General features: G+C 44.1%; 1 protein-coding gene across 3 annotated transcripts in view; it reads left to right on the top strand.

Moving 5' to 3' along the window:
* The window catches only part of ZSWIM8 (zinc finger SWIM-type containing 8), a 58,050-nt gene extending 35,911 nt beyond the window's left edge, over nucleotides 1–22,139 (top strand). Inside the window, exons 10-26 of one of the 3 annotated variants that reach the window (XR_014948610.1) lie at nucleotides 3,044–4,052; nucleotides 6,062–6,193; nucleotides 7,121–7,303; nucleotides 8,665–8,848; nucleotides 9,402–9,500; nucleotides 10,361–10,485; nucleotides 11,539–11,770; nucleotides 12,509–12,661; nucleotides 12,799–13,021; nucleotides 13,212–13,514; nucleotides 13,940–14,163; nucleotides 14,458–14,940; nucleotides 15,526–15,694; nucleotides 17,395–17,568; nucleotides 18,792–18,911; nucleotides 19,748–19,926; nucleotides 21,114–22,139. Coding sequence is in view for 2 of the 3 variants with exons in the window: in XM_085554383.1 (XP_085410509.1) it covers nucleotides 3,044–4,052; nucleotides 6,062–6,193; nucleotides 7,121–7,303; nucleotides 8,665–8,848; nucleotides 9,402–9,500; nucleotides 10,361–10,485; nucleotides 11,539–11,770; nucleotides 12,509–12,661; nucleotides 12,799–13,021; nucleotides 13,212–13,501; nucleotides 13,940–14,163; nucleotides 14,458–14,940; nucleotides 15,526–15,694; nucleotides 17,395–17,568; nucleotides 18,792–18,911; nucleotides 19,748–19,926; nucleotides 21,114–21,317 (4,183 nt within the window). In the remaining variant the exon portion in view is untranslated. The remainder of the gene's footprint in view (nucleotides 1–3,043; nucleotides 4,053–6,061; nucleotides 6,194–7,120; nucleotides 7,304–8,664; nucleotides 8,849–9,401; nucleotides 9,501–10,360; nucleotides 10,486–11,538; nucleotides 11,771–12,508; nucleotides 12,662–12,798; nucleotides 13,022–13,211; nucleotides 13,515–13,939; nucleotides 14,164–14,457; nucleotides 14,941–15,525; nucleotides 15,695–17,394; nucleotides 17,569–18,791; nucleotides 18,912–19,747; nucleotides 19,927–21,113) is intronic. The other 2 variants (XM_015866634.3, XM_085554383.1) reach the window with 2 other exon arrangements.
* The last annotated feature ends 435 nt before the right edge of the window (nucleotides 22,140–22,574 follow it).

Below are 22,574 nucleotides of genomic sequence, written 5' to 3'. Positions count from 1 at the left end.
TACCTTTTTTTTTAATCAGTGTTTTCAATTGTCTGAGGAAGAATTGTGAATCTTAGGCAGGTTTCTAAATCACATCATGCCTTGGTAAATCACTGTCATCTTTAGGCAGTACACTTTGATTAGCAGTTTGAGTTATTGATTGCTCAACTTGAGATATGGTGATCAGTGTAAATAATTTTTTTTTTTTTTTTTAAGAATACACAGTCTACAAAGTGTAAAGTGCAAAATATACTGAGTTAGTCTAATGTGATCTGTGTGGTCAGAAAATGTTTTTCAGGGCAAATGAAAGGAGGATGGGATTTTAAATTCAGTTACATGTGAACAGTGTTTGCTTTTGTGAATTGTTGTATAACATGAGTAAAATTCCTTATCTTTGGAAGGGTACACCAGGGATGCTAAAAAGGGTGCAGTTTCTGTCTTGTACAGTCTGCAATATGAAATATCTGAGTACAGGAGATGAAGACAAGTCAAAAACGGTAGGAAACTGGGAATGAGGCTTAAAATAAACACAAACATCAATCGACTTGCATAGGGGGGAAAAAACAACATAAAAGGTTTTAGCCTTTATTAAAGTGTTTAGGAGCACTACCTGTATTCACGTTCAAGTTATCTGGTGCAGTTCAAAATTGCTCAGATCTACTTGAATTCATGCATAATTGAAATACTTCTGCTTAATTTCCTGTTCTCTTGGCATTTGAATAGTCACCAAAAAGATCCCTCTTTTTTCCATCATTTCTATCCTTTCCAGTGAATTGTAAGAGACTTGCTACTGCATTTTTAATTAATTGTAGCTGCTCATCCTTATGTTACCTCTTCTGAGGAATTCCCTCTCCACCTTCTTACTTCTGAAAATCCTTTCCTCAAGCTGTACCAGTCTGCTCCCTCGTAGTTAATTTCTTCAGACAAATGGAAGCAGCCTATGCTGTTGAGCTGACTTTTTTTCCTACTAATCTTTGCACCTATTTGATGATGCTGTTTTCTGTTTCTTTTGATAGGTAATTTGAGAGGGTTAAAGTGTTGGGCTTGTTCCTTAGATCTCTAAAATATGTGGCAAGAACAGGATAGCAGTTTATTGAGACACTTGGCACGCAGACTTTTCTAGAAACGAGTTGAATTAAATCACCTAACATCACTACTCATTCAGACTAACTTGCCTGCCCATTTTGGCCATATATGTGAGATTTGAAGCTGCAAAATGCAGAAACATTTTGTCATTCCTCTGCTAATACAGGACAGGGGGCTACCTGCTTGTATGGATTAGGGCAGAGAGTATAGCTACCACTGACCAGTTTTCAGATCACCCAATAAAAGTATTGGTCACAATTTGGTAAGAAAGAATCATCATAGAATGGTTTGGGTTGAAAGGGACTTTTAGGATCATCTGATTCCAACCCCCTTCTGTAGGCAGGGACACCTTTCTCTAGACTAGGTTGCTCAAAGCCCCATCCAGCCTGGCCTTGAATGCTTCCAGGGCAGGGGCATCCACAACCTGGCTGGGCAACCCGTTCGAGTGTCTCACCACTCCCACAGTAAAGAATTTCTTCCTAATATCTAATCTAAATCTACCCTCTTCCAGTTTATAACCATTTCCCCATTTCCTGTTGTGCTACATTCCCTTCTAAAAAATCCCTCCCCAGCTTTCCTGTAGGCCCCCTTCAGGTGCCCCTTTCTGAGAATAAGGGCTTACTGGAAAACTCTCAAAGTAGGCTATTTCCAAATAGAGATGTTTCCCTTTTGGCTGCCAGCCCTTAAATGAGGTTAGGGAAGGGTGGACCTAGAGTCTATCCCCCTCCGGTTGTGCAGGTGTATTGCTTGCATTTGTGTTCCCAGGGCTGGCTATGCACCTTCATCAGGTGCTCAATCACTGGTTCAGGCCGTGACCTGACAGTTCCCATACACTGCTGTGCAATTTAGGTGGATTTAAGCCTACCAGCTTATTTAAGCGTCAATTATATTTTTGTCTAGGTGTTCTGCAAGCAAACACAGGATTTACAAATAGTTACATCTCCTGAGGATAACCTGCTACAGCCCAAATTAAATTTTAGTTAGGTATATCAGGGTAGAAAGATTGATGCCTGAGAGGTAGATTGGGAGGTCCTGTGTGGCTTAGGGCTTCCCTGGGCAGGCTGTACTTAACTGGAGTTGTTAGCAGTGCCATTTCACAGCTCCTACAAACTGTTCTATTATAGAATATCCCTAGTTAGAAAGGACCTATGAGGATCAAATCCAGCTCTAGTGTTCACATAGCACCACCCAAAGTCCAAACCCTATGTCTGAGAGCTCTGTCCAAGTGCTCCTTGACCTCTGGCACTCAGGGCCATGGCCACTGCCCTGGGCAGCCTGTTCCATGCCCACTTTGCATGCAGAACCATTCCCTGATCCCCAGCTGCCCTTCCCCTGGCACAGCTCCATGCCGTTCCCTCGGGCCCTGTTGCTGTCACACAGAGCAGAACTCAGTGCTGCCCCTCTGCTCCCTGTGAAAAGCTGCAGCCACCGTGAGTGCTCCCCCCAGCTCCTCTGCTCTGGGCTGAGCAAACCCAGGGACTCCAGCTGCTCCTCACACACCTTGCCCTCCAGACCCCTCACCATCTTCATAGCCATCCTTTGGATGCTCTCTGATAACTTTCTGTCCTCATGTTGTGGCACCCAGACCCGCATGTGGTGCTGGAGGTGAGGCCACACAGAGCAGTTTTATGCATGATTCTAAGAGCATTTCCCTATGGCACTTTCTGGTCAGACTGCTGAGGCTCATATTGCCAACTCCTTATTGAGGCAAAACAGAAGTGTTTCAATTTAAACCTCCCAGTTTGTATCATGCTTTCCTGATGGTACTGTTCACCTCTTGTTTCTGTGTTGTGGGCCCATCTAGGATTTGGATGCCTTTAGTCCCATTTCCTTTTTCTAGTCTGTTTTCTTACTACTGTTGTCTACACTTAATTCAACAAAAGAGCTTTCTAAACAGGAAGAGTTGTTTATGAGGAAGTTTGTTGCTGGTGTTTCTTATGTTTGCTCTCTAACCTATTGTTTTTTATTCTTTTCTTAGGCGCAGGGACCTTTGTTCCCAGCTCAGGCAATGGCAGCTGAAGGTCATAGATAATGTTAAGAGAGGTCAGCACAAGAAATCACTGGAGAAACTATTCCAGGGTTTCAAGCCAGCAGTGGAAGCCTGTTACTTCAACTGGGAGGAAGCTTATCCTATCCCTGGGATCACCTACAGCAGCACTGACAAGAAAAACTCATTCTGTTGGGTAAAAGCCATCCAACAGAGGAGCTGCCGGTTGCAGTGTGCAGAAACTGCTTGTGAGGCTGGTAGAGCCCATGGACAAGAGCCTGGGGGACCATGTCTGCAGCCTGGGGACAGGCTGCGTCCCTCACCCCAGGAGCCAGCGGTTCGTCCTAAGGAACTTACTGGAAAGCGCAAAGTTGTCTCTGAAACACCCCAGAGAGTTCTGAGACGACTTTCAGCAGAAGGTGATAAAGCTGTGTATAAAACTGCAGTGAGCAAAGCTAAGTTGCCAGTGAGCAAAGGTTTGACCAGTAAGCATAGTGGGAAACGCCGCATGAGTAGTGAAGACAGCTCCCTGGAGCCAGACTTAGCAGAGATGAGCCTGGATGACAGCAGCTTGGCTCTGGGTGCGGAAGCCAGCAATACATTCAGTTTTACAGAAAGCCCACTGAGCAGGAGCTACAGGGATGCCTTTGAGGAGGATGGTGGGGTGTACTTCTCTGAGGGACCCGAACCCAGTGTCAGGAGCAGTTCCACAGCCAAGAAATCAACCAAGGATCCTGTGGGAGAGATGGGTAGTGGTGATGACGACCTGACTTCTGCAGATGAAAACAGTGGTGGTGTGAGCCTGAAACCAGAAGAAGTAGGAGAGAATGGTGCGGCAGGTGGAGGTGATGATGGGGAAGAGGAAGATGATTACCAGGTATACTATCTGAATCCACAAGAGGTAGCCAAGGAAGATGATGACAAAGCTGAAGGGGGAAATGAAGAAGAGCAGGATATATTTGCTGGAATAAAGCCTCTGGAGCAGGAGAACCGGATGGAGGTGAGCAGAATCTAGTTCAAAACACTGTTTTTCAGTTTTCTTAATGTATTATGAACCTCGTGTTCTTTCCCAGGTATCACAGTTAACCTAGCATGTTGATATATCAAGTTATTATTAAGCCATCATCACCCATTATATCATAAGGTATCTGCAGTCTTAATGTGGCAGTATCATGCTTGCTTTCCCACAAACTTAATTCCCTTCTACTGTGCTCTCTTCAAGCATGTCTTAATTGTAGCTGGTCCCGTATTGCAAATGGGGGCAAAAATATGGGTTTTTTTTTTTGTTTTTTTTTTTCCTAGCCATTTAGAAAAGGCAAAATAATGAGCAGGATACTGCAGAGTCAGTACCAGGTCCTGTGCCATTTAACATCTTAATGATCTAGATGATGTGATAGAGTGCACCCTTAGCAAATTCACAGATGACATGAAAGTGGGGCGAGTGATGGATACACAAGAGTGTTATGCTTCCATCCAGAGGTACCTTGTCAGACTGGAGATGTGAACTGACAAGAATCTCTTTGCACAAGAAGTCCAAAGTTCTGCACCTGGGAAGGAATAACTCCAGGCACCAGTATGTGTCGGGGGCTACCTAGCTGGAAACCAACTTTGCAGAAAATGACCTGAGAGTCCTAGTGGATCAAGTTGAACATGGGTTAGTGATGTGCCCTTGTTGCTAAGAAAGCCAACAGTATTCTTGATGTCATTAGGCATTGTCAGCAGGTCAAGAGAGGTGATCCTTCCCCTCTGCTCAGCACTGGTAAAGCCGCATTTAGAGTACTGTATCCAGTTCTGGGTCCCCCCATACATGAGAGAAGAAGAATCTAGTAGAGAGCCACCAAGATGATTAAGGGCACCAAGATGATTATCATTCCTATGAGGAGATGCTGAGAGAGCTAGGACTGCTCAGCCTGGAGAAGAAGTTGGGGGGATCTTATCAGTGTCCTGAAATACCTGAAGGGAGGATGCAAAGAAGACAGAGCCAGGCTCTTTTCAGTGGTACCCAGCACCAGGAAAAAAGCAATGGGCACACAAGAGATTCCATGTTAACACCAGGAAGCACTTCTTCAGTGACCAGAGCACTAGCACAGGCTGCCTAGGGAGGCTGTGGAGTCTCCCTCCTTGGAGATCTTCAAAAATTGCCCAGATGTGGACATCCAGCCTGCTCTGGATGTTTCTGCTTGAGCAGAGCTGTTGGACCAGCTGACCTCTGTATGGTGACAATAATGGTAGGGTGGTAGCTGTAAATACCCAAAAGGTTATTTACAGGAAAAACTCACCCATATGGAAGCTTTCGGTCTGCTGGGAACTACTGAGGCAGTCTCCACCAAGGAGCGATCTCCAAGAGCTGCTGCCTTAGTGGTGGTCAGCCCTTAAATGAGTCGAGCTCCACCCCTTCCAGGAGCACAGCTAAGTTACTCTCACCTGTGCTTCCACAGCTGACCCGACACTTGCCTCAGCTGATTAATCAAAGGTTCAGGCTGTGATTACCAATTTCCTATACAACCTCCAAAGGTCCTTTACAATCTCAACCATTATGTGATTCTGTGAAAACTGAACTGAAATCCAAAATAAGATAAAGGAATGTCCACCAGGAGAAAAATCCATCCAACTGCATAAGCAGAAGTTCTTTGGAAGGCCATGGACAATCTGAATAGACTTTGTCACATTGCTGTAAGAACTTCAATATGCATTCAGGACTTATGCCTATATAAACAAGCAGTGACAAAGGAGATACATGGAAACACTTATAGTCAGTCAGTTTCCTTTGAGTTATTCTCTGATCTCTTATAGCACTTGGAGGGAGGAAGGGAACCATTCATGCAATATAAACATTTTAGAGTTGCACTTAAAGGAATGATGAAGGCTGAGGCAGAGTTCACTGAGTGTGCCTGCTGCTGAGATTAATTGCGAATCATGTTTTACCGAGACCTTGAGAAGTGGTTTGAGCAGGCTATCTCTGGACTGCGGGTGTGTGGTTTGAATATGATTACCTGTTCTTTCTTACAGATCCTGTTTGCCTGTGCAGAAGCCCTGTATGCACATGGGTACAGTAATGAAGCATGTCGCTTAACTGTAGAACTTGCCAGGGACCTATTAGCCAACCCTCCAGATCTCAAAGTGGAGCAGCCACCAACTAAGGTAGAGAATACTTACCTAGTTTTGGGTATAGAGTGTAAAGTATAAGAAAGATGTGGGATGGGCACAACAGCGTTCCTAGGCATTTCTTATATATTGTGATTCAGGGCCCTTTGTTGATGTTGTCACTGAGTTGAACTTCTCTGTGTGTCATTAATGTACCTGATCACTGTGCACTTGTGAGGCAGTATAAAGGAGAAAGAATGTAAAAGGCAGTTCAGTATGAGTTTGAATTTTTAAGAAACTTTAGTTATGTTACAAGTTCCTCAGCCTGGTTTGTTAAGAGCTGCAGCTTTTTTAGGAATCTGTTTTGAAACTGGTTGAGCATCTGTTAAACAAAATTAAGCATCCTGTTTCACATCAATTTCAAGCAATGTTTTATTTAAGAGATACCTGATACTATGTGCTATGAGATTATACAGCAACAAAGTCTTCATTTTTTGTGTAGATTTGTGCAGGTGACCTGCATGTTTCATGTGTTTCTTTCTCAACTTTTTCTTAGTCTCTGTTTCATAATGTACACTGGAAACATTAGGAGCTTTGTTGTTTTAGAATGCAGGATTGGATAGGAAAGAAAAAAAGCATAAACTTCTGGAAAATTATTTGTAGTGACATTAAGCAATGTTTACTGTATGGAAGGATTCTCCAGGAAAGAATCAGGCATGCAGCATCTGTCTGCTCAGCCTCAGTCCAACAGTAGACATGCATGTCATCAACAGGCCAACTCTTCATCATGTTGTGCTGAGAATGAGATAGGGGTAGGAGTGGTGATGGTTAGTAACCACTGGGATTTGTTATTGCTCAGCGAAGGAAATAATTTTCAAGTATGTTTTGTTCTTCTGTTTCTTAATTATTGCAAAGAGTAGAAGGGCAGGCATAGCATCAAGTAGGATGTTTAGGAAACCATCTTGTTACAAATTCTTTGTCAAGCAGGGCAAAAAGAACAAGGTATCAACCAGCAAGCAAACATGGATGGCAACCAACACCTTGTCCAAAGCTGCTTTCCTGCTGACTGTGTTGAGTGAGCGACTGGAGTACCACAACCTGGCCTTCCGAATAGGAATGTTTGCCCTGGAGCTGCAGAGACCACCTGCCTCTACCAAGGCACTGGAGGTATAAAACATTTTAAAGGCAGTATCCATGTGCTGCTTGAATGCTTATGCTTGTGGTTCCCATTTAAATTCTCAAAGCTAGATCATGCTTTTATATATTCTCTGAGAGTTGTTTATATTGAGACAGAATGGGTTGTCCACAAATCCCAAGTGTGCGTTGATTCACCAGAAACTTGATTAGAAATACCATTTCATTAGGGGTTATCTTCACTGAAAGGACGACCAGATACCAGTGCCAAAAGGCCTATGATTTCACATAAAGCTAGAGTCTTGAAGGTGTTTAAATGTGAACAGCAAGTTTTAGGAGTATTTTATTTTAAATGGAGCAGTTTACTTCTTGGTATCTTAAGTACGTTTCCAGTTTGCTTGGCCAATTCGGGGAAAAAAACCAACCATTTGTAAACTGAATTGTCTATACTTGCATTGATGAAATGGTGTGAAATGTATTTCTTAGGCTGTACTGCTGCAGTTGTTTCATGTTTGAAAATCGTTGCTCTTGCTGATATTTCATTTGTTGGCACATGAGCACATGTGCAGTGTGGATATATAGTTTTGGACACTGCCTAATTACTACTAGGATTCCTGTTTAGAAATAAGTGCTCCGTTAATACCTTGTCTGTGTGATTTGTAGTTACACTGCTTTAAATGCAGTGTTGAGCAGTCCCTGGAGATGTGTATTATTGCTAGTAATCCACCAAATACACTTGTTACACTGATTATCTGTTCTTCTTACAGTCTGATTACAAGATTAAGTGTGAGGTTGGCAGTCACTAGCTACCTATGCTGTTTCAGAGAAAACACTTTCAAATGTTCATAGCGGAACTAATGCAGAAATACATAGAGTATTAAAATGTAGTAGGTCCTCATCCTGGAAAACAGTGCTTGCTGCCACCCCATGCTGCTATTCTCTAGTGAATCCCTCTTATATCTAATTGTGTGTATTTCATAGCTTAGCATCCTTTTTTTTTCCCCTACAAGTCATCGCTTTTATAGTGCCTTATCTAGTCAAACACTTCTACTGATGTTCCTTTGATAGTGATAATCTGAGTGAAAAAGGAGGCTGTGTATAAATGTGAGTCAAGACCTGTATTAAACTTCAAAATCTGATCTGGTGGTTGGTAAGCCTGCTTGTGGTGGAGGGACTGAAACTAGGTTTGAGGATTTTAAGGTTCCCTCCAATCTAAGCCAATCTATGATGATTCTGTGATGCATTCATTGTGGAACGAATGGTAAAGATAGCTTGGGTGCTAAAAACTGCTGTAACATAATGAACCAATAAAAACTATTGCCATTCTTCGGCATATGTATAGGGAGAAATGGTGCTGATGACAGCTTCTTCTGTTCCCTTGTGGATGCTACCAGGTGAAGCTGGCATATCAGGAGTCTGAGATTGCAGCCCTCTTGAAGAAGATTCCCTTGGTCACTAATGAGATGAATACTATTCGAGGAAGAGCTGAAGAACTGCGAGAAGGAACGTTATGTGATTATCGTCCTGTCCTGCCTCTCATGTTGGCTAGTTTTATATTTGATGTCCTATGCGCTCCAGGTACTGTCTGCATTGGCTTCAGTGTGCAAAGGGAATCTTCTGCAATTCCAGGTCTTGAGGGAGTTTTCAAACAGAAAATGTCCACTGGATAATAATGACTTAATCTTGATTCTTCCCACACTGTTTCTAGTTCTTGCTTCTGTGTTGCTCTGGAGATAGAAATTCTCTCTCTTTTTTATATTTTGAAACAACTGGAAACTTACCAGATTCCAGCACTGATAAGTGTGCTTTTTTTAAAAAATGGTTAGAATGATTGACTTTCCTGCTATTATGATGGCTATATTCAGAGGAAGATAATGTAAGTGCAAGACTTAAGAGAAAAAATCAGGCATCCTGAGATTAGATGACTTGATGATGTTCCTGCCTGGTTAGGAGCCTTCTGAGTTTAGAGGGAGAAAAAGGGAAGAAAAACAAGGTGTTGTCTTGAAACTGATACAAAGATTAGGAACAGGAATTCGGGAAGCTCTGCAAATTCAGAAAGCTCTCAGAAACAGCTGTTACCTTGAGATCCTAGTTCTGAAAGCTGAGCACTTATTCTCTCGTCTTCTTTCAGTGGTTTCTCCTACAGGCTGTAGACCCCCAAGTCGCAATTGGAATAATGAAATGCCTGGAGATGAAGAGCTTGGTTTTGAAGCAGCTGTTGCTGCTCTTGGTAAGAATTTTTTTTACGAGAAAAGTTTTTTCTCATCTGTGTTCTGCATCTTCTCTCATTTTGGGTGGTAAAAGGTGATAGCTTGTTCCTGTTTGGTACAGAAACTGCGTGCCAGGTTTAAGTGCCTTGGTAAAGCTGAAAAAAAGGGTAATATGGGACAGAAAATGAATGTTAAAGTAGTAATGGTATCTTAGTTTTCTTTTTGTACTTTTGTGATGGAAAATGTCTTGCTTTAATGAAGATGAGCGGTTTCAGAGGAAAAAAAGGCAGTTGTTTCAGAATGGTGATGGTGAAAGACTTGCAGAAGTACTCTCGTGTTATCATGTAATTCAAGATCTTAGAATACTGGATTCCTGCCTCTCATTTTTAACAGCTTCAGCAATAAAGCAATAGTTATACGTATTCTGTTGGCAGAAATGTATACCTGTTTTAAAGCTACATGCAAAATTAGGAATAGAATGGGTTAAACAAGACCAGTCCTCTGTTGCCTCATCTCTGACAGGACAGAGAACTCAAAGATGAGTTCTGTATGGAGCAGAAATGATGGCTTTGTAGCATCTGCAGAAACTGGAAAAACTTGTTTCAAGGTGAAGTTGTGGACGTGTCTGGCCTTTTCTCTATATGGCACGTTCTGATCATATTGTTCTGACAGTTGTACTGTGCTTGGTATTCTGGGGACATACAGTAGCTACTGTTTATTCATGACCTATTTTTGAAGTTGACAGAAAAATAGGAAAAATTCTTCTTTTGTCTGTTCATGAGGTGAATAAAATAGTCTGAAATGTTTATATGTTGCTAAGGGTGTGGTGTAGTCCCATGGGCTTGCTTGCCTTTTCATCCCTCTCTTTTCTGGCCTGCAGGCATGAAGACAACTGTCAGTGAAGCAGAACATCCTCTGTTGTGTGAAGGCACTCGAAGGGAGAAGGGAGATCTGGCACTAGCCCTGATGATTACTTACAAGGATGATCAATCCAAGCTGAAGAAGGTGAGCCTCCCTTTAAAAGGGAACATGAAGATGTAGAGTAAACTGTGGTTGCGCTTTGATGGATTGCGATTTTCCCAGTGAGCATAAGTCTGTATGTTGTGTGCTGATGATTTGCAAGCATGTTGTTAGTTTTTATATTCTCTCAACTGAGGCGAACTCTGACTGCACGTTATGCATTGCCCTGGAAGAGGCACTCTTATCAAAGGTTTCTTAAGTTCCATCTGAGAGCTTTCTTATTGTAGTTAATGCTTTTACTTGGCAGCTAAAACAAGGCTTCTATCCCAGGGGTTTTCAGTATGTTCTGTATCTGTTGCATGGGGATTAGTTCTGTTTTGATGCAGCATTTTTTTGTTTTTTTTTATTAATTTCTCTCTTACATACAAGTTCAGTCCACCTGTGCCCTAATGGCCTATGCAAGAGAAAGTACAACTCTGCTCCCACTTCATGACCCAGAGGAAAAAAAAGTTGAAGCTTCAAGGAAGTTTTTATTTATCCTTTTTATTCAGAAACACTTCTCCCAGTAGGAATACTATTAGTGTATTTCTTCACCTAAAGCTGAAGCTTTTTTGTTATACTTTTCTCAGCTGTTCGGATGAACAGGCAGGTTATGATATCAGTCATCTAAAAATAAGTGCTCTGTCAGACCTGTGATGTTTGTTCCATGTGTAGAACAAAGAGTAGAATTGGACAAACACAAAAAATGCAGTCAAGCTTTGTTCCCCAGTTCTGTAATAAATAAGGTGAAGAGGGTGTTATTGTAGGTTGATAGAAGGCAATTTCTCTGGTGTCTGAAAGTTTGAAAAGGCTTTGTCAGTTTCTCAGTAATTGTGTGACGGGTGTTTTGGATGTTGAGCATGGAAATTTAATGACTTAAGAATACATAGTGACAGGCACTAAGTATAGAGTCCTCTGTTCTGTCCTTGATGTGGCAGAACCGCTTCTGTAATGTCAGTTTAGGTGTCTTTTGAGTGAAGGCAGTGGCTTTTTTGAAGTGAAAATGGGGATATTACTGAGTACATATATATATATATTTTTTTGTTGTTGTTGTTAAAGATTTTAGACAAACTTCTGGACAGAGAGAGTCAGACTCACAAGCCACAGACACTGAGTTCCTTCTACTCTTCCAGCAAGCCTACAGTAGCAAATCAAAAGTCTCCTTCCAAACATGCTGCCCAGTCCACTGCAGCTATCCAGCAGCTTCCAGGGACTTCAGTTGCTCAGCAAGCTGGTGTAAGCCCAGCAGTTCAGAGCAGTCCTGAAACCTTCGTGGAGAAGAGTTCACAGGGTAAGAGGTGATTTATAAAGGTTATGCCAAAACCCTTTGGTCATCCATGTAAAACCTGGACTGCAAATTCACATCTGTATTGAATAGTAGTCAGAATGATTTGTGTTACCACCTGGCTGTTTGGTGGTTACTGGAATGTCATTTCCCCCATTGTTTGTCTGAGTCCATTTCTGTACGTGTTGTTGCTTGGAAATTCAAGCTAATTTTCAGGCTTTCATTTTTTGAGACAGCTGTGTTAGCCAGTTACCTTAAAACCACTATAATTCCATCTTTTAGGTTTACATCAGAGGTGTGGTGTTCAGAAAGTTACAGACTGAGTCAGATGTATTCATGCAAGATAAATGATTGAAATTGATGGTCATTAGAGATAAGCAGTATGGTTTTCTTCTACCTGCGCTTGCACTTTGGTTATAAGCGTTACATGCAGGAAAGTGGATACTTTCTTAACTCTTCCCATAGAGATGAGGTGTAGCTGAGGATAAATACAATAAAGTTGTGCTAGAGCATTTTTACTGTAAATCTTTGTGGAAACATAGTTGCAGCAAATGTTACAAATCTTGTGTTGTTAAGCTTCAGTATTTTTATCCTACTATCTGATTAAATGCTTAATGCAGAAAAAATTGTGATAATCCTGATCATAAATACCCCCAAATGTCTAAAGTTCTTGCATCCTTTAATGATTTTAAAGATGCAGCAGCAAATTGTAATGTTTAGTTTGTCACTGTCCTGTTTATGCAGAGAGCTCTCAGAGGTCCCCCTGTGAGCCAGCTGGGGAATCCACTGTCTTGAAACAGGAGGGAAAGGTGCCTAGTCGTTTGGCCCTTGGAAACCGAGGTGGCTACAATGGGAGATGCTGGGGTTCACCCGTCAGGCAGAAGAAGAAACACACAGGTAGTAACTAACACCTAATGCTTTGCTGGGCACCATTCTTCCCTTCCAGTTTGCAAAGTTAAATTCTCACTGGTGTGACTGTCAGTGACGCATGAGGTGTACCTGCTGACATTACTGTATGTGTTCTGGTGTTGTAGGCATGGCTAGTATTGACAGCAGTGCTCCTGAAACTACCTCTGACAGTTCTCCAACACTCAGTCGGCGTCCCCTACGTGGGGGATGGGCAACTACGTCCTGGGGCAGAGGACAAGACAGTGACAGCATCAGCAGTTCTTCAAGTGATTCACTGGGATCTTCCTCTTCCAGTGGCAGTAGGAGAGCCAGTGGGGGAGCCCGTGCAAAAACTGTAGAAGTTGGCAGGTAATGAATAGTACATAATGCATAGAGGCACCGTTCCCTGATGTCAGGGAACTAGCATGTGTGCATTAGAAAATACTTTCCTGGGAGAGTTTCTTTGTTTTCTGTGAACACTAAAGATGTAAACTTTGCCCCTGAGCTAGAGAACTTGGAGTGCCATCGCTCTCTGAAAATTTCCTCTTGTTTTCTCTAGGTATAAAGGGAGGCGGCTGGAGAGCCATGCTCCTCATGTCCCGAACCAGCCTTCAGAGGCAGCAGCCCACTTCTACTTTGAACTGGCCAAGACAGTCCTTATCAAAGCAGGTGGAAACAGCAGTACTTCCATCTTCACCCACCCTTCCTCCAGTGGTGGGCACCAGGGACCACACCGCAACCTTCACCTCTGCGCCTTTGAGATTGGGCTGTATGCACTAGGGCTGCACAACTTTGTGTCTCCCAACTGGCTCTCTCGAACTTACTCCTCCCATGTCTCCTGGATCACAGGTTACAGCAGAACGTAATTGGGAGGCTGGCTTTTGGGCAGGAAGGGGCAGGGGGTGAGCTTATTCCCAAACCTGATGATGCTGTGGCAGTCATGTAAGGCACAGATGGCAGCAGCACAGGATAAGCACCAGTGACTTGCACAGTGTTTTGTTTCAATTCTCAGGAGCCATAGATCCTTTCAAGTTCCTCTCACTGCCTCAAATATATCTTTAGCTTCACGTTGATAATGATACCTTCACTCACTGCTTGCTTATCAAGAGCTCTTCCCTGTCCTGTGTTTTGGAAGGAAGAGCCTTACACTTGATTTGCAGCCTTAGGAGAGAAACAATGCTCTGTTACAGTAACTGAAGTGATGAGTGCACCTCCCATTGAGGGAGAGCTGACAGGAACTCCTGTGGGCATGGTCAGTAGTGTGAGAGTCTTCTCTTTTACTCTTAGGGCAGGCCATGGAGATTGGTAGTGCAGCCCTGAACATCTTAGTGGAGTGTTGGGATGGACATCTGACCCCCCCTGAGGTGGCATCATTGGCAGACAGGGCCTCGAGGGCCAGAGACTCCAACATGGTGCGGGCAGCTGCTGAACTGGCACTCAGCTGTCTGCCCCACGCCCATGCCCTGAACCCAAATGAGATCCAGAGGGCTCTGGTGCAGTGCAAGGAACAGGTGAGTGTCAAATGGGGGCTAATTAGCTGACACAAGCTGGTTTCCAGCATCAGGGATGTACTGTTAGTTGTGGGATTGGCACCTCTCTGTTACCAAACAGCTTTTAGTCTCAGTTGTGTAGGTTTGTCTTTTGTGAATAGCTCTGACTATTCTGCTGCAGTTGTGATCTAGCTGCTTCCAATAGCTTCAGTCATTTTAGAGTGCCTTATACTTTTCTCTTGTTGCGGTTTGCCTTCTTGTCTTCTTGTGCCTTCATTCTTCACTTCTGTTTGTTTTTTTTCCCTCTGCCTTCAGGACAATCTGATGCTGGAAAAGGCCTGTATGGCAGTAGAAGAGGCAGCCAAGGGAGGCGGCGTGTACCCCGAAGTTCTCTTTGAAGTAGCTCACCAGTGGTACTGGCTTTATGAACAGATTGTTGGTGGGACTCCAGCCCAGAGAGAAGGTGCCACTGGCTGTAGCGCCAGTGGTGCACGGGCTGCATCAGAAGCAGCACGTGGGTTGACAGACAACCGGGTGACCACTGAGCCAACCACCGTGACAGTGGCAGCTGCAGTAACCGCAGCAGCAACGGTCATGCCAGTGATCTCTATGGGGTCGACCATGTACCAGCAGCATACCATGGCAGGACCAGCAATGGCGCATACACACACCCAGGGCCTCCACCCTTACACCACCCTTCAGACTCACATTCCCTGTAATCCCCAGTATATTGGACACACTATCCAGCACATGCCACGTCCAGCTGTCTTCCCAGTGCCTGGCTCAGCGTACCCACAGGTGAGCTTTACCTCTAGCTTGCTCATTTACAGAAATCTTGCGTAACTGCTTTCAGAGGGAGTGTATCTAGCTGAGGAGAGTGTGGGGCTCTCCCCCACTGTTTGGCTGTGGTTTGAGATCTAGGTTGTGTATTCATTTACTGGTTTGTGGTGCCTACTTTGGCTCTCCAGTTCAGCTTTTCAGCTGCTAAAGAGCCTTCGGCAGGTGCTGAAAGTCCTGAAAGAATATAAAAGACATCAGTAGGTTTTAATTTTTATTACTCAGTAGTTTTTCAGAACACACGCTTGACAGAAGCCTTGTCATTTTGAAATTAAACAGAGACTACAAAGAGAAAATTTTAGCCTCTGCCTATTTGTGGACGTTCTTGGAATGTTTTTGTGCAAAGTAATCAGATTTAAATGGAAGAGAATCAAGCAGTTGTAATAGTCATGTGGTGCAAGGTAGTTACTGAGCTGCTTCTTGCTGTGCTTCCTCTTTGTAATTGGACTTACCCTGCTTTGAGGCTAGTGTGAGGACATCATATTTTGGGCTTGGAAATGGTGAGATACAGTAGGCATGACTGTTGTTTGTCATCTTCTGTTGTAGAGTGTCCATCCAGCATTCATAGGAGCGCAGTACCCCTATTCAGTAACAACACCATCATTGGCAGCTACAGCGGTGTCATTCCCTGGTGTGCCAGTCCCATCCATGACGCAGATAGCAGTGCATCCCTACCACAGTGAAACTGGACTGTCACTGTCTTCCAATGTAGCGAGTAAGTATTTCAGCTCTGTGCTGTGCACAGCATACTACACATAGCTACTGTGTCTCCTAGCTGTACTCCTTCAAGTCCTGCTCCTTACCTACATCGTCTTGGTCAAGAGTTCTTGCTCTAAACCAAATCTACTACAGCCTAAAGATGTACCTGCTCAGTGATACTGGATTTGTAATGGGGTCTGATTCAGCTAGGGGGACTTTAATTGATGTCTGGATAAGTCTCAGACTTCAATTCCATGGACCTCCTGACCTTCTGACTCACCTCTACCTTACTTGACGTTTTAACCCTCATGGTATACCCTTAACCAGTGTCCATTCCTTAGGACAAGATGAACGCAGATGGTCTTGAGTAGACTTGTCATTCTTCTGGGAGAGCATGCAAGCAGACAGTAGCACTGATAGATATTTTTCCCTCCCTAAGAAATTGGGGGCATCTAGTATCTGAAATCTGGAACTTCTGTGGGGTGGGTAGGTGTTTTGGCAGAATCACATCAATAGCAGCCTGAATGGATTGCTTATATGTTATGTTGAGGCTAGAACAGTGGTGAAGACCCTTCAAGCAGCATGCAGCACTGGAAAGCTGATGTTGACCGAGTTGTTAACGGAACTGTTAACTCATGCTAGAGCATTTAAAACAAGAAAAGGAAAAAACAACCCCACCCTTTCCAGTTGCCATTGTTTAAGGCTTTCAGAAACTTCTACTTTCAATTCTTAAAATAGCGTCTTGCTGTCCCTGAAGAACGTAGCCACATGGTAACAACTGAGCTCTGGCAACAATTCAGTTCATTCTTGTGGGTTGTTCTCCTTGGCCAAATGTCAAATGTAGCATGGATTATGCCCCGCTTTGTGGATCATTTGGCACCGTGTGTCTGTTTGGCTGAGGAAGTCGGGCAGATCTGTCCTGGGAGGCATATTGTTCTCAGGTATTCAACTATTCACTAGTTAACGTTTATTTAAAAAAAAGTAAAAATTCCTCTCCATGCATTTCTTGAGAGGCTAAGATTAACTTGAGCCCCCTATCAGAATACAGCTTACTGACATAATGTTAACTGCTGTCTATACAAGCTAATGTGGTATAATATAGTGGATTTTTCTGTGATTTCCCTTAAATTTGCCTGTATTAGTTCAGTGTCTGAAGGGGACGGAATCTTCTCAAGTTTCCTTGCTGTTTTTTCTGTAGATACCTGCTGCCGAGGTGTACAGCAGCAGTTCTTCATGAGGGTCTACTGGCAGCTAGCCTCTAGTAACCCTCTTCCCACATAGTATCAGGATGGTGTCGTAACTGACTTAGAGCTGGAGGAGCCTTGCAATGTTGGACTTCCTTTGAGAAACTTAATACCGTTCCCTTGCAGTGATTTTTCTCAGCAGTTTCTCACCAGATGTTGGTGGGCATATCTACATGAATAAGAAATCAGAACCAGACATCATTTTGTAACTGCAAAGACCTTTGATGTATTTACATGTAAAACACGCCATGTGCAAATCCATGATATACCTCAGAAGAGATGGGCAAGCATATGATCACCTTGCTTAGGCCCTGCTTGCAAACAAAATAGATATTTTTAGCTCATTGTATTTTATTTGTAAGTCTGTGTTTTTTTGTTTCTGTGTTGTTTTATTTAGGGCAAGACAGCAGTAAGGAAACTTCTCTTAGGCTTTGGTTGCTGAATCCTAATGCTGCTGTTTTGCTTTCTTCAGTAGGAAGTGTCCATGCAGGATCAACGTTCCCAGCAATTCAGGGGGCTTCCTTGACATCTCTGTCCTCACAGCCCAACTCCCTCGTTACAGGGGGGTTTCCTGCCGAGGATGAGCAGCACAGTCAGCCTGTGAGCCCCCAGGGTCTGCACTACCTCCACTCCGCATACCAAGTTGGTAAGGATGGCCAAGTGGTTTCCTGTGGTCCCCTTGAGAAGGACACAGGGCAGGGCTACAGGTTTTTACTGTTTGGCAACTTTCTACTGCTCTTGTTGGGGTGGATGGTATCCTAGCTACATGGGTAAAGCCAATTCATGGTCTTATATGGAGGTTATGATGTTGAGTGCTGTGAAGGGTAAAAGAGAAAGTTAAGTGGGTTAGTATTGGAAAGAGGCTTGCCCTTCAACTAGTGTAGTTTGAAGGAGTCTGGATAGGGCTCTGTGGAGTTGTCTGTGACAAGAAGTTCAGCTCCTGCTGCTCATGGGTGGTGCAGGCACACCTCTTCTAACAATACCAGTTCAGTCTTCACGTGCGCAGAGGCATGTTCCCTGTGACTCTTCCTCCAGGCTGTTGAAGACTGACTTGAAGTGTGCACAGGCTGCAGTAAGCTATTTGTGTATAGTGGGAGTCCAACAGAGCAGGTACTTGGAGAGGGAGGAAGGGGCCTTCTAAGATGAGAGAAGTCATTGCAGGGCAGCAAAGGAAGAGAAATAGCAAGAAATTGATGAAAGACTATCTGGAGATTGCCTGAGGTTGTTTTGTTGAAAGCTAGAGAAGAAAGTACTTGTCCAGTCAGGAGGGGATGCAGATGTTCATGGGAAGCATCATGGGGGTAAGTAGTGAGCTACGGAAGGCATTGTAATAGCCTGAATAACAGACAGAGATGAAGGAAGAGGGTCTGGAAGACCAGAAGAGACTTTTTGCATTACGTAGCTCCTGTTAGTATTTTAAAATTGTTTAAGTAGGAGAATTTCTTGAAGAGCTGTAGTGGAATTAGGGAAAAGTCTGCAAATTGATGCTACTGCTGCTCGCTGTTGGCTTGTTGTCTTTGCAGTTAAGTAGTTTGATTTAGTTAGCCTCTCTGTTTCAAAATTTGAAGCTATCTGGATTTTTTCAGGACATCTTTTATCAGTTTTTGGGACTTGATCCTGCTGTAGATCTATCAGTGTCTCTATGGAGCTCTAGTGGGGTATGATGGCTATACAGATTCTCCAGTCTGGAACACATCCAGCTGCTTCCCTTGGTGACAGCCTCTGAGATGGGCCTTTTGTTTCACTGTGGGCATTTTACAGCTAGGCAATTTTCTGCGGATGAAGGGTGGGCCAGTGAGGTAGTGTTGAGGTGAATGAAATCCTACAGGGCAGAAGTGCTGCTTGACTCTGGCTGCCCTTCTCTCACAGGGATGCTGGCTCTGGAGATGCTCGGCCGAAGGACTCAGAGCGATCATCCCAACAATTTCTCCCGCAGCCCACCCTACACAGAGGATGTAAAATGGCTCCTTGGGTTGGCTGCAAAGCTAGGTAAGGCTTAGTGTGGTACTTCAGCAGTACTTCAAAGACTGGGTGAATCTGATTCCTGATCTCATTTCTTAGAGTTTTTTGAAAGATCCCTGCTGCTCTCTCATCCAGGCAGTTGTTCTGTTTCTGGGTCCTATAAGCATGCTGTTGAATTTTGAGGCACTTAAAGTGCATGGGATTGGATGGGGCTCAGACCTTCCATTCTATAACAATAACTTTTTCCCTTTCCATGACTTTGTAAATATTTCTCTCTTCTTTGTGTGTATTCTTTCTACGAAGACCTTTTATAGGAATAGCTGCTCACAGCACCGAGTGTTTGTTTTGTTTTGTTGTTGGTTTTTTTTTTGGAATGTTTTCTTTTAGTTACACTTTGATCTTTGGGTCTTTTTTTGTTATCTTGTGTTTAATTCTTTCACCAGTAGCAAGAGCTTAAAAACAATTCTGCAAACAGCCAACCTGGTGGCATGGCTTCTGCCACTGTTAGCAAAGCTCCACTGTGGTGGGGAAGCCTTAATCTCCTTCTGGTATCCACAAGACTTGGGTGCTGGGGCTGCAGATGCTTCCTAGATGAGCAGGCAGGAAGCAGTGGGAGGAGGTGTGGTGTATTCTCATCTCTGTAATTACTGTCCCATCAGTTTTATTTCATATCCCTTTTGAAGACAGGTGAACAGGGAATATCACTGACTGAGGTAGTACCTGGTTTGCTAGACTCTTCCAAAAGCTGCTATAGGATATGTTACAATGAGAAGATGCTATAAGTCCAGTTTCTTCCTGAAATACACCTTATTTCTTCAGTGTCTTTTACCTTAACGCTGTTGTTCTGACTTCTTCCCATGCAGGTGTAAACTACGTGCATCAATTTTGTGTTGGTGCAGCCAAGGGAGTGCTGAACCCTTTTGTGCTTCAGGATATCATCATGGAAGCTCTGCAGAGGCTCAATCCCGCGCATGTGCACAACCACCTGCGCACCCCAGCCTTCCACCAGCTGGTGCAGAGGTGCCAGCAGGTCTACTTGCAGGTAACATGTGGTGTGTCTTCCTACCTGCTGGGCCACTGCCTGTGTTTGCATGTGTAGAGAGGGGAAGAACCTTTGATATAACAAGCTGAACTGGTCCATTGCCTGATGCACAAAGGAGTTGGGATAGGCATTGCTTGCTTGTGTGAAGGCTGCATATAAAATACCGCATTGCACTCATTCTTTCAAGGCCTCATGTCTCTGGTGCTCACTATACAGGATGGAGATGTTTTGTGCTCCCTATCCTCTTTCTTCCTCACTCTAAATGTTAACCTGTGCCTTTTAATTTCTGTACTGTTTCTTTGCTGTGTTTTCAAGCCATTTGTCCACCTCTCTTTCTGGCCTATTTATTTTCTCCTTGTTTGTAGTCTGTTTCTACATAACAAAGTCTTGGCATGACTAGCTGATGTACCAGTGCTGGCATCCATAGTGGGAGTGGCTTGGTCACCCACCAGTACAGATGAGATGTCTCAGGATTTATTGAAAACTGAACAAGTGTGTTTCTATGAGCCAGCTGCCTGTTTCTTAGAACAGCATAAACAGGACACACCTTGTGTGCTTCTTTTGAATAAGCAACAAAAAGGGTGATTCCGTAAACCTACTGTCCAGGTTAGGTTAACTGTCCCATCACCTGGATGATGGTTCTGGGAAAGGACAGCTTCTTTACTTGAGCTGTTTATCTGAGCTCCGTGAGAGAAACTGATTTCTTGAAGACTGGACTTTAAGTTTTTGGGCCTTAGTTGAGGGAAGTACTGATGGGAAGAGATGTGTGCTAGCCCTCAACTATTGTAGCAACTCAATGCAAGCCTTACTCCTACCTTACTACCATACCCCTTAGTGAAGATGGTGTCTGTGAATATGCTGGGCCCATGTGTACAGCCTGCAGAATAAACAGTGTGAAGGTTTGATGCTGGTGGTTGATGGAGAAAGGCTCTAGGTTGACCCTCTTGCTCTGTGGTATGCCACTGTTTGGTGTTCACAATGGAGAGAACACCTGCAGATGCTGGCAGTTGCTTAGGCCTGCTCTTTGAGCTAGCTGTCCTCTGTCAGTGTCTCTGAAACCTGGGACCTCTCCTGTGGTAGCAGAATCATGTGATGTATTACTGCTGAAGCTCAAGTCCTGCCAGAAGTGTCACCAGCATGAAGGTGGTGAGCAAATACCTTAAGGCTTTTTCCCTGTTCCCATCCAGTACATCCATTACCGGCTGATCCATCTCGCTCCAGCTGACTACGATGACTTTGTGAATGCCATCCGCAGCGCCAGAAGCGCCTTCTGCCTGACTCCCGTGGGCATGATGCAGTTTAATGATATTCTCCAGAACCTGAAGCGTGGCAAGCAGACAAAGGATCTGTGGCAAAGGGTCTCTTTGGAAATGACCACCTTCTCTCCGTGACAGCAGGTGGAGCTCCACACAACCCTTTGCTCTGCATAGTTGTAGTTCCATTTACGCCATCCTTCCTTCTGGTGTCTTTTTTTAGTTTTTACTTGTTGGAAACCACTGATCTGATGTATTTATACCATGACATTCCTCTCCAGCACTGTTGCGTGTTGGTGCTCTGCTTTGCTCGCTCTTCTTCCACCTTCCCAGTGGGCTGCAGGCTTCAGAAGCATCAGGAAATGAGAAGGAAGTCAAGCTGGCTGCCCTGTGGTGTAGTCATTGCTTTTTTCCCTGAGCCCTCGGAGACTGTCCTGCGAGCAGTTTGCAGGGTGATTGCGCATGTGTTTGAGGGGTGGGGAGTCTGTCTTAAATATTTATTTTGGCATTTATAAATATGTAAACTTTTTTTTTTTTTTTTTTTTAAATGTATGGTCTTCTTACTCCACATACCATCTCTTGTTCAGAGAGGCTGGGACTGCTGTGCACAGTCAGTGCTCCCTTCATTCCTTTCAGCACCTCCCTGCTGAGAGAAGCTGAGACTGGAGTAGCAGGGCCAGGGCCACCTCTGCAGCTTTCTGCAGCAGCTGCTGAGGGCAGAGGCTGGAGCTTGGGCAAGGTCCAGGATTGCCCTGAGCTGCCTGATGACTGCCAGAAGTGCTTGGGCTCTTTCTCAAGTGTCTCTCGCTGGACACTGCTGGCTCGTAGGACGTTTTGATCCTGGTCGTTTGGAGTTGTACAATCGTGTTTCTTTTGGCTGGGGTATTACTCTCCTGTAATCAGTTTCTTATCCCTTGTCTCTTCTTGTTTCCTGATTAAACACTCGTTTTCTTAGACTGACTCTCTCTTCTCTCTGCTGTGATGTTGACATTCTGATGGAACTGGCCAGCCGTGTCAGTGGGAGCTCCTGTGAGTTGTTTAGATAATCTAAGACTCACAGGGGAGTAGCAGCTAGCATGAGGCAGGTGGCCAGAGCTTTCACACAAGATGTGACCCATAAGTTTCTTGTCTGGTTGTGCTCTGTGCATGTCATACCTCTGCGGAGACTGAGGACTACGCTGACTTGGAAAGCTGACAGGTATGAGAAGAGCTGCTGGAAAGCCTGGGGCATCCCACGGCACTGTCTGTGCTTATACTGGCCACCACTTGTGCACTGGACAGCAGGGATACCATGTGATAATGTGGAGCTTTGTATTTCCAGAGCTTTGTGCAAAACCGGAGCTGCTCACACTTGATGTAATTGCTAAAGGATGAGTGGTCTGGTCCTGGGAGTTG

Source organism: Coturnix japonica, chromosome 8, assembly GCF_054131305.1.
Source record: "Coturnix japonica strain WE chromosome 8, WE-NBRP24, whole genome shotgun sequence".
NCBI classification, from domain to species: domain Eukaryota; kingdom Metazoa; phylum Chordata; class Aves; order Galliformes; family Phasianidae; genus Coturnix; species Coturnix japonica.
This window is presented reverse-complemented; position numbering and strand designations above follow the sequence as displayed.